The sequence below is a fragment of the Anolis carolinensis genome, chromosome 5 (assembly GCF_035594765.1).
Source record: "Anolis carolinensis isolate JA03-04 chromosome 5, rAnoCar3.1.pri, whole genome shotgun sequence".
Lineage (NCBI taxonomy): Eukaryota > Metazoa > Chordata > Lepidosauria > Squamata > Dactyloidae > Anolis > Anolis carolinensis.
Genome location: NC_085845.1, coordinates 136,305,689 through 136,318,139, shown reverse-complemented (window position 1 = coordinate 136,318,139; position 12,451 = coordinate 136,305,689). Strand labels below are relative to the sequence as shown.

The 12,451-nt window shown below is 36.2% G+C and overlaps 1 protein-coding gene across 11 annotated transcripts in view; it reads right to left on the bottom strand.

Moving 5' to 3' along the window:
- The window catches only part of cadps2 (calcium dependent secretion activator 2), a 307,122-nt gene that overhangs the window by 156,939 nt on the left and 137,732 nt on the right, over positions 1-12,451 (bottom strand). For all 11 annotated transcript variants that reach the window (XM_062982339.1, XM_062982340.1, XM_062982338.1 and 8 more), the window contains exon 7: positions 3,989-4,100. In XM_062982339.1, coding sequence (XP_062838409.1) covers positions 3,989-4,100 — 112 coding nt within the window. The remainder of the gene's footprint in view (positions 1-3,988; positions 4,101-12,451) is intronic.

The following is a 12,451-nucleotide window of genomic DNA, read 5'->3' as shown; positions in this document are numbered from 1 at the left end:
GTGTGATTCTTTTCCCCTCGATAACTTCCAGGCATTTATAAAGTGAAATGGATTAATGAGCATCACATGGTATTTTTAAGAGTCTAAAAATGTAGTAACAGTAAATTATTATTATTATTATTATTATTATTATTATTATTATTATTATTATTCTTTATGTATATCCCACCGTTCTCCCTGTGGGGACTCAAGGTGGCTAACACTCCACACTAAACAAGTTTAAAAGGTGCAATACAAAAGTTTAAAAAAACTATTACTGTATATACTCGAGTATAAGCCTAGTTTTTCAGCCCTTTTTTTAAGACTGAAAAAGCTCCCCTCAGCTTATACTCAGGTGAGGGTCCTGGTTGGCTTATATTTGGGTTAGCTTATACTCGAAAATATATGGTACATTTATTATTTTTCTCTATTATTATTTGTATTATTACATTTATTATTTTTCTCTATTATTGTTGCTACTATTACATTTATTTTACTCTATTTTTATTATTAATAATACATTTATTATTTCACTCTGATCTTATTATTATTACGTTTACTATTTTACTCTATTTATTATTACATGTATTATTTTCCTGTATTTATTATTATTATTATTACATGTATTATTTTACTCTATTATTATTAAAAGGATATATAAGCACATTTACATTGAAGAAGATGAGAACAGTGATTTGATCAGAGTGGGACAGTCTTATCTTAAATTTGAGCTTTGTGTAAATATTCAAAAACATTTAACCTACTGATGCCTCAATTAATGTAATTTTATTGGTATCTATGTTTATTTCTGAAATTTACCACCCTCAGCTTATACTAGAGTCATTTTTTCCCAGTTTTTTGTGGTAAAATTAGGTGCCTCAGCTTATATTTGGGTCGGCTTATACTCGTGTATATACGGTAAATAACAGCGTAGTAAAGGCAGAATTAAAATACAGTATATAAATACACAAAAATGGCCTTTAAAACTCATATTTTCCCCATCCCACCCATGCCTCATCCTTATCATTTTTGTTAGGAAGTAATATTAATAGGTACATGATAGTCAAATTAATGTACAGTCAACCCTTGAGATCTACAGATTCTATAACATGGATTCAGCCATCTACAACTTAAATCTATTGCCCCAAGCCCCTCAAAATTCCTAAAAGCAAGCCTTGAGTTTGCCATTTTATATAAGAGAAACACTTTTTACTATGTCATATATATATTGGGTCTTGAACATCCACAAAGTTAGGTATCCACGGGAGTCCAGGAACCAAACTTTTCTTTTGGTAACTCTCTGCGTGTGCAGAGTTCACATACAATCTTCCTTTTCATGTGAAGCCTGTCTGTAATTTGCAGAGCCATGATTGGTCAGACTTTTCATGGAAAAAAGACATGCTGTTGTCACTTTTGGTGTTTACCATCTGTAGCGAACAATGTAGTTCTAGATAGAGTCGTATGGTGATTATATTAAATGTATGTATAACCACTGAGAAAAAAGTTGCATGCCACTTTTCTTTTTTGTCTATCTGTATTTCCTTTTCCTTCTTTTTCTATTTTCAAAGTTTGTAGTTTCTGTTTATGTATTCAGAAAAAAAATCAATAAAAATATGGAAAAAATATTTCTGCAAATTGTGTAGGGTGAAGGGAAGCAGTGAAAAATGCACGTAACATAGTGGTCACTGAATTAGTAGGTCTCGAAATCTTGATATTCAAAAGACAGAACATGACCCTGAAAAAGCAAGAAGGTATCTGGTACTAGTGAAATTAGAATTCCTGATCCTAAAATCAAAATTTATTATCAGAAATGCAGATAAACAATGTCTGAAAATCTGTTGTTGAATCCAGAATCCAGGTTTAGCCATTCTTTGAACAGATCCAACAAAATCAATTGTTGATCTCAGCCCACTGTTTTCTTTTGCAACCTGCATCTTGTTGAAATGAACTTCTAATATTCTCATGGGCACAAAAGCTAGAATGTAAGCAGGACCATGTGTGCCCTTTTGCAAAATCTCCAGGTTTACTTATCCAGGTTCAGTCTTGTTTCCCTCACTCATCTACATTGTTTTTATACTGTTTTATATTGTGTTAAATTTGATATCATTTAAAAAATGTTCATAGAGCAGTGCAAGAGAAGAAACATTTAGAATACTTAAGAGATATTTAAATTGACTATGGATCATACATTTTACATAAGGACTGAAACTGGTGCTATAATTTAATGTAGCACAACAAAAACGATTCAAAAGAACTATCCTGATTAAAATGGAGATGCATCCTTCAAAAATACTGCATGATGAATTAGGCAATGCCTTTCCTATTTATAATGAATTATCTTGTCTGGACTGAGGTTCAGAATTTTGAAGATTTACCACTGAATGCCTAGAGATTTCATGGACAATAAAAGGCATAATTCAATTATGCTTCACTAAAGAAGAAAAGTAACATTGCTAGTGGTGAAAGAAAGTCTTTCATTAGGAAATTTTGTCATTAGGAGTTATTTGGCTCAAAGTTATAGTAATGAGTTTTGATTTCTATCAAAGAATCTTCCAGATAAGAAGATGTCCAGGAATGTAACCTAGAATTACAACAGCTAAGATGATGTTATTAAACCATTATGTGAACATAATGTTCTGAACTGGAATGTCACAGTATGACACAGTCTTTGGCTCTAGGAGACAATGAATCTCACAATTTTCTGAAATGGAAATAGGAAAATCTGTGTTACTAATGTTTTACTAGCTAATACAAAGATTCCTTGGGAATTATGGTTCCCTTCTCAGACCATAATAGTTTCCTTGCTTATGGTAATGAATGGCTGAGGTCTGGGTGCACAGGAGAAGATATGGAAGAATCAACTTCATCAAAAAAATGTGGAAGGGATTGGGATTATTTATCCTGATGAACTACTATACTCATGATGTCTCACCGTTGGCCAGGCAAAACAGTTACTGTTCCCTAACTCTAGCCTATAGAAAAATCATCCTGTCCCTCAGATCTGAAAATGTGGATCTCGTTCCTAATGCACACCTTTTAAAAAAAACTTTGAGGTAGTATGTTTCTAAATCTATAATCACTACAGCAGATACTCTACTAGGACTACAAATTCTGTGTCTTCTTCTAACACATTTATGCTATTATCAAAAATTTTAGTTTCCAGTGGCTTATGAAAGATAACTATTTAGCTCTCGTTAATAAAATCACAATACAATCACTTAATTCTCTTCTCAATATCCAAACAAATATAAAATCTGAAGGGATTTTTCTTCAAGCATCTAAATATTTAGATTTATATCATCATCTTACAAACTCAGTTTTAGTCCAAAGTCTATCATTTGCTGGTATTCACTATTCTAATTCCAACCTTTTGTATATCTCAAAAGGATTGTGCAGAACCCATTTGATTTGCTTTACATGTCTCATTTTAGTACCCACTGACAACCAGATAATAGAGTCATAAATTTCTGTCAGTGTTTTCATTTTCTAGGTATTCTAATCTAATAACTCTATACAAGACAGTTTTGCAGATTTTGTCTGAAATGTCTTGTGAACTATCTACAAACCTCAGGAGAGAAAGTAGTCTGGATTCGAAATGATGGATGTCAAACCCATATTGCCTGGGGACCATATGAAATTTGATCTTGGTATAATAGAAGGAATATAGTAATGAAGAATTGTGCAGGATTAGATTAGAAGAGATCTAATAACAATCCAAAGTTAAAATCAGTAATTGAGGTCTACCTTTACATAGGACCAGGTTAGCCTTTACCAATTAAACGTTTCTGATATTTTAAGGCTAACATAAATACTACATGTGTAGTTTTGAGAATCACAGGTGTATTCTCTTTCTCAATTATTTCTAGCTACAACTGATGTTATCTTTTCTATGGGTCCTAGTGAAACCAATGGGAACATCACAAAAATATTGTATTGTGAAACAGATTAATATCTAAGAGGCTCACACTGAAACCTCTTTTTATATAGTCAAAATTATGCTAGAACTCACCCTTCCTAGCTCCTTATCCTCGAGTGCCAGGACTCCAGTGCTCTCCGTAAAAAGTTTCACTTTGACTATAGGTCGAGGATGAGTTGTAGTAAAGTCCCCTTGAGTTCCCCATCTGGAACAAAAGAAATGGTAACATTCAAATCCCAATAGTATTAAAAAGCAAGTGGCAAACATTCCTGTGCCTCCACAAACAAATGCAGCATTTTAAAACTTCCCCACAGAGAATATTCTTCCATCTGAAAACTCATTTCCCAGGGTGAAGGAGCTTTAACGATTTTCACATATTAGTTTTGTAATTAAAAATCATCTAATGTGGCAGATGGTGCAATGAAAATTGACTACATTCAAACAGTCTGCATTATCAAGCAGATGGACCTATACACATTTATACTGGTTAAATCCATATTTCCTCAATTAAAATGAAGTCAAGATATTAAGACAAATTATACAATATTGTTTTTCAAGTATCTTACACAATTTTCTCATACAGTACTGTATGAGAAAATAGCACAGGGAAAACTATCTTAAGACGCATATGATGCAAAGCAAAATGTCAAGTCTAATGGTAAAGTAATGTAGTAATAAATGACCCTATTCATGGACCATAGAGTAAACAACACAGAACTGTAGAATTAAAAGCTGTTGCAGCAACACCAGAAGTTTCCACAGAAACTTCCACTAGCTCCATTCAATATAGCAAATTCACTGTATGCAGTTATTATTTCCACATCTGAGATGGCATGCATGCATGTCTTCAAGTTGCCTGTCTTATGGTTGAGTTTCATAGGTTTCACTTAGGCAACAAATATTCGGAGAAGATATTGCTAGTTCCTGCACCTCATCAAATGGCCCTATGTTGTCCCAATCTAATATAAAGATACCCTTGACACACAATTTGGTAGCCAGATATTATAATACTTCCTCATTATATCTCTGTTAGTTCAATTTGGGAGCTTCATTAATGAAGAACATGTCCTATACATAATGTACATGAAACTGATATACTATTCTCAAAGCCAAAACATTTTATGAATGATCTTGATTTCATGAAGACTAATATTTTCAAGTCTTTAAATGGTAAAATACTGATAAAGTTGTATGCCTAAAATATATAGGGTCAGCCCTACAGTGATTTTAATTGTTTTTGAAAAGAAAACCTTAGACAACCAACAGGATCAATATAGCACACAAAGGCCAAAGGAACTGTTTCATAACCTCTGCTCTGAAACCATTTCACTGGCAGTAATTGCCTAATACATTCATGACATAGGAAACTGTAAACTGTATATGCAAAATGTTTTGATAGGGCTATCCTTCAAGCAGGGTTTATTTGAATGTAATGAAGATGCAGTATTTCCCCCATATTAATCTGTGGAGGTGTGGGTTTGTTTGTTTGTTTTTACTGCCAAAAATTGGAGATGTGCTGAGGGATTTTCTGCTTCAAGTGTGTAGTAACTCTGTTGGCCTTGGACACTATACAATTTGACTGCATGACACAACACAAGTTATGCTGCATGCATGTGATGAAGTGGACTAGAGTCCTCAAAAGGAATCCCTTTTTTTCAGTCTCAAAGGTGCTAAGGATTCCTTTATATCACTGAATGGAGGGGTGGACAGCTTTTGCTATTATACTCCGGACATTGAAATATCTCTAGCTGCCCTTGATTTGGTCCTTGAATTTAGCACCTTAGCCCTCGTACTGTTGCAGAAACCATAACTGTTAAACAAAAGGCAATTACTGTCTTTATTCAAAAATTACTAAATGATACAATATCCTAGTATTTTACGGAAGAATGAATATGCTTATAATAACCACGTTGAATATCACCAGAAATTGTTCAAAAAGTGTTTCTATATATCAATTTATATTTATCTATAATAAAAAATACATCACCATCCACACACATGTATTAAAATTGATACGGATGTGAGCAATATTATGTGGGCTTTGCAGTGAAAGGTGAATTTAAAAGAATTGTATGATGATTTATTTGAAATAGTAGCATTCATGTAGGAAAACATGTCTTCTCCTGGGAAATCACAGTACTCCTCCATCTCTTGGGTTTGCCATTGTGTCAATTTTACATTATTTTCCTATAATATACAACCAGTTGAATATTTGTATTTAGCCTTAGAAGTAAATATACTCCCTGGATAATATCATACCGTATTTTTATCCAGGAGGACCAAAAAAAAAAAAAAAAGACTTCTAGTTTCTCATTCCATTATTGTCTCTTATCTCAGATCCTGTGCAACTCTGTCAGAGGCATCCACAGTCTGTATTTTATTAGCTAGGGCAAATGCCGCAAATATTTTCTGCTTCCTTGATTGTATTTCTACATGGCTTTTTTGTGTGTGCCAAGAAATCTAACTTTTGTTTATCTAAAATATTTACCTCCTGCATGCAAAATGTGTCCTCTGCCAATGAGATATGAGCCATCCCTAAAGCTGGATACTGAAAGAGGTTTACCTAGTTATCTCCTGGGATGCTTGGGTAAAGTTTCTTTAAAGGGCTCAGGGGCATCATGGCACTAAAGCCAATTAATAGTTTTGAAGCATTTTGAACACACAATGCTCAGTAGACCAGGAAATAAGAACAATGACTAGAAAGAAAAAGGGGGAAAAGGAAAAATCAAAAGATAGGTAATAAAAGAAAACATTTCAGGAAGACATTTCTGGAATAAGTTTTAAAGCATCAATTCCTTAAATAAACATTTACATTTAATATACAATTATATAATGCAATATAGTCACCCCTCCATATCCATAGGTTCTGCATCCACAGATTCAACCATCCATGCTTGAACGTATTTTTTTTCCAAAACTCACACAAGCAAACACCGATTTTACCATTTTATATATGGATTGCCATTTCATTACACCAATGTATAGAATGGGACTTGGGCATCCACATATTTTGGTGTCAAGGGAGGGTTTTGGAACCAAATTTTAGCAAAAATCAAGGGTCCACTTTATACCATTTTTGAATTTGAAGCCAGAGGTTCGTGGACTTTACATGTTTTAGAGAAGGAGATGCAAATACATACAGCACTATGACAATATAATTGAGCATCAGGTAGTCTGCTAATATTTTACGTCAATATATTATAATATTTTCCTTGCAGTTAGTTGTGAGGTAAGTAAAATCTGACAGAGTTTTAAAATAAAGATACACTACTTCAGTCGGCCATCCATATATGCATCCACAGATTCAACTATCAACAGCTTGCAAATCTTCCACAAAAAAATCCCAAAAGCATATCTTGATTTTGTTGTTTTATCAAAGAGGGACTATGTATTTTGCTATGTCATTAATAAATAATGGGACTTGAGCATCCATGGGTTTTGGCATTAACTGGGGAATTGGTTTGTTCTGGAACTAAATTTCAGCAGATACCAAGGGCCCACTGCACACTGTCAAAGAGCTGAATTAGTTGTCACCTTAAACTCCTGTTTGCCTACTAACCTGCATCTCTTCATCGCATTTTTGTCTAATTGAAATATATATAGGACATGACAGCAACTAGAGAGTTAAATTAATGAGTTAAACGAAATACAGACATCTGTAATGAGGGCATTAACAAAGTTATCCTATGAAACATAATGTATGAAAACTACTTTAGGGTATCTATATGTATTATTGGGGGCCCTTGGTGGCACAGTGTGTTAAAGCGCTGAGCTGCTGAACTTGCGGACCAAAAGGTGCCAGGTTCAAATCCCGGGAGAGGAATGAGCGCCCGCTGTTAGCCCGAGCTCCTGCCAACCTAGCAGTTTGAAAACATGCAAATGTGAGTAGATCAATAGGTACCGCTCTGGCGGGAAGGTAATGGCCCTCCATGCAGTCATGCTGGCCACATGACCTTGGAGGTGTCTACGGACAACGTCAGCTCTTCGGTTTAGAAATGGAGATGAGCACCAACCCCCAGAGTCGGTCACGACTGGACTTAACATCAGGGGAAAACCTTTACCTTTACTTTATATGTATTATTGTATCTTAAATTATCTGTAAATATTAGTTTAAGGGATGGTTTTGTTCATTTTGAGGGCATTTTGACAAAAAACTCCCACATTTAATGCCATTTTCTTTTTTTAACAATCATGATGTCTGAAAGGCGAATGCTCTAGATGGATGGAGAGAATCACTTGCACTGATTTTTTTTGTATCAGGAGTGACTTGAGAAGCTGCAAGTTGCTTCTGGTGTGAGAGAATTGGCCACCTGCAAGGACATTGTCAAGAGGGTGCCAGGATATTTTACCATCCTGTGGGTGGCATCTCTCATGTCCCCGCATGGGAAACTGGAACTGATAGAGGAAGCTCATCCATGCTTTCCCTGGGTTTTATTCAAACTGGCAACCTTCAGGTCAGCAACCCAACCTTCAAGCCATCAGTACTGCCAGTACAAGGTTTTAACCCACTGCACCACCAGGGGCTCCCATTTGCACAGATTAATAGAACAAGCTATTAGAAACCATGCTTTAGAACAGACTGGGATTTTCTGAAAGAGCAGGTCTATAACTATCTAAGCTCAAAGCTAGTTTTTGAGGCGAAGTAGGTAGAACTTCTTCCAGTGGCAGAGAAATTCTGAGATATTCTCTGCCCCAGTGCTAAGCTACTATTTTTTTTTATAGAAAGAGCAAGTCTTTCCCTATCTATGCTCAGCACTGGTTTTAAAGGCAGGTCAGTACTTACGATGGCTTTGTCAGAGTTGGCCTGGCTTGGCCACACAAGCACATCTAAGTTCTTTCTTCTTCAGTCTAGAAGGCAAAAGGCTTCTCAAAATGGAGCCTTCTTTCCCCAGGAAGAGGGGCTGTCTCCAGAACAATAAGATACATTTGCAGGCTGCAAGCAGCAAAGTTTTGCAAACAGGCTACAAACTCTGCTAATGGTTAACTATCAGAGTGCTGCAGAATCTGCAGCAACCCTGGAACAAATGCAAACAGGTGCTATTTTCTGCAACTATGAAAAAATGCAAACCAAACCTCTGGGGGATAGAACACTGTAGGTAAGTACAGCTATGAGGTATGGTAAGTACGTGATATAGGTTGCCTGTTTGGTTTGCCAGGCCAAAAGAATCCAGACAATTCTCTGACCTAACTCTAAGAAGTTTTGATCTGGAATGAAATTGGAGGGAAAAATGCCTCTAGAGATTAGCTCTCAGGATGCAGGGCTGAACCATCTTACCCAAACCTACAGGGGAGTTTTAAGCTCCACCCCTAACATAAGAGCTAATGGAACAGTCCAACCAAGAGCAGCAAACCAGGAAATAAGCAGGGGAGAGAAAAACTAAGTAAGACATCACCACTTCCATATCTAAGGCCAGTCAAATCAAGGGTAATTTCTCCTCCTGCCCCACACCTCTTGTGCCAGAAATTTCTAAAGTGCATGGGGGAAGCCCTGCAGGAGACAGAATTGTCATAAGTATGACCCTTTATCCATGGGGAATATGTTCCCAGACTTTATGTGGATATGCAAAATTATGGATAATTGTGAACGCTATTAAAATGAAGCACTTCTGGCCCAAGAACAACATGAAGTATGACTGGAGGAGCTAAAAAATTCATAGAGATGACATATTTTTTGACAATGGATAAATGAAACTATGGATACCTGTCCCTAGGACACAGGGGTTTTACTCTATTGATGTTGAAGGATTCAGCAGCACACCATAGGATCCTGGCCAAGATTATTATTAAAGGCTGACCAAGGGAATCAAATTCATGTGAAAAGTTTTATTTTTAGAATCTAATCTGTTTTAGACTGTTAATGCACATCTAGCTATCCCAAATTCTTATGCCTGTAACTTACTCCCCAAAGCAGCTATGCTATCTCTGACCTAACATAATACGAATTGATTCCATTGCAAAGAATGGGTGCCTTGGAGACAAAATGCTGCAATCTCTTACATGGGAATGAAGCAATTACAACATGTCAGTCACTGCGGATTTAATACGTAGGTAGCCCTGACATGATAATGGCAGTGAAAGAGAAATAAGCCAAATGTCAACATCTTGGAAGTCCCATATCTTTAAAATACAGCCAACTTTAGTTTGTCAAGACACTGTCTAAAGAAAAATGAAGAGGATATCAGGTTGGAGAAAATAAAATCAAGTTTGGAATGCTACGCATTTAAAAATGAAGTGGAAGAGGGAAAGGAAATAAGCAGAGAATTTACAGTCCCAGTGGAATAGATGTAAGTATGCCAAACAGGCATCTGCCTCCATGAAACCATCAATTACTGTTTCACCGTTTACCAACAAATGACTAATACTTGAAATACACCCCCTATCCACTAGCCCAATGAGTTTGTAATTCAAACACATATCTCTGTGATCTACACCAGTCCTTTCTAAGATGTTCTCCAAATACGGATTAGAACTTCTACTAGTAGACCTGTAGCCAGTGTGTGTGTGTGTGTGGGGGGGGGGGGATTAAGAGTTCAATCCCCCTCCCAATGTCTCAGCTTAAAAAAAACCTGGTTTACTCATGAATTTTTACTGGTTAAGCAGTAGACTACTAGTCCAGTAAGCTGAATAATGACAATAGGAACTGTAGCCCAACACATCTGGAGGGTAATGTGACAGATGAGCATAGGTTTGTGATTTTAAAAAGATGCATACAAAAGTTAAGAAAAGAATTGGATATCAGTATTGTTAAAAACATGACCGAAAACACTGAAAAACATGTAAAACGTGTTGAAAAACACACATCCTTACCAGCCACACCTGCAAAAGTGGTGGGATTGAGAGAGAGCTCTCTCCTGTATATTGCAATGCTTGAGCTTACTATTTGTGTATTTCTCCCTGCTATCCAAAAATAAGCAGTCTCCTCAACCCTTCCACCAAATACAGAATTCCATCTTTTGAGGGGGGAAGCTTTTAAAATTATGACCCTGAAATGTTTCCCATCTCTGTGGTACACAACACATTCTTGTTTTCAACAAGTGAGAGGTGCCAATCGATGTTCCAAATAAATGATTCATTCTGAATTACACAAAACTGTTCAGTTGGAAATAATGTGATAAGTATAATCACAACTTTCTAACTCATTTCACAAAGATCTGCAACTCGAAGATCAATGATACAGAACACCGAACTGCACAAAAAATCAATTAGTTTTCAAAAGAAATATCTATTTCTGAAGATATTTCAGTTTCCATTTCAATCCACCTAGAAAGTAAAAATCTTATTTCTGCTGAAAATCCTGCTGCACATCTGCTCAAGTAAGTAATACATGCACAAATAATTTAATGTTTCAAGTATTATTTACTTACATCTCCCACAATGACACAAATTTAACAGCTGCAATGTTTATTGTATGGATAATTTTATTTTAGGGACATCTACAAACGTTCTGTCAACAGAGGTAACCTAATTTTGAAGAGATTGAAAAAAGAATTCAAGCAATCAAGATCAATGTTACGATTTAGCCACTGTTTTTCAATAGTGTGGGATTTGGTTAGCCCCAACAATTAGAGGTACGTCTTTTGAATGGAATAAAGCATGAAGGGTGAACACCATGAATACTGAACTGAGCATACAGAGGGAACAACTTGAATACTACTATACATCAACCACCCGCACAACAAATAGGCACAATTTTTTCTTTAAACATTTTAGTGGTGACTTTAGGAAAGGTTAGGTATGAAAATGGAATGGTGAAAAATGCCAAAGAAAGCAATGCACAGGCTGACTTTCAACTCAAGTTAGTTGCAAAATAAGACTTCACTACCAATCTTTTTTTTAAAAAAAATATTTTTACAAGGAGCTTCCCGATAGCCAGCAATGCTGTCAAAGGACTCCACTCTTCTTTATTTAAGGTATGTTCAAAATGTTACACATAAACACTATGTACACTCATGCAAACAGGATTTCATGGATCTGTTTTGAGGTGCCCTGATACAAAACTCCAAAAGTGTTAACACTGAATTAAAACCATTCGTTGTGTCAATTTCTTGGATGTGTTGTCAAAGGCTTTCATGGCCAGGATCACATGGTTGTTGTATGTCTTTTGGGCTGTGTGGCCATGTTCCAGAAGTATTCTCTCCTGACGTTTCGCCCACACCTATGGCAGGCATCCTCAGAGGCTGTGAGGCATGCCTCACAGCCTCTGAGGATGCCTGCCATTGATATGGGCGAAACGTCAGGAGAGAATACTTCTGGAACATGGCCACACAGCCCAAAAGACATACTACAACAATTTCTTGGATGTCTTCTTATTCAAGATCCCCTCTAAAACATGGAAGAGTACAGTGATTTTGTCTACAATCGTGCCCCAGGCTTGGCAAACTGGGCAGGGACGGGAAGGAAGCTGATTTATTTTAAAACTTCACGATCTGGTCATGTCACACTCATGGAATGGAAGATGAACCATTATGCTTCCCTCAGATAGTCTGAGGAGTCTTGGGTCACTCTCCTCAGTCAATATACATGAGAAGCATGGAGTCTAGCTATCACAAAATGCTC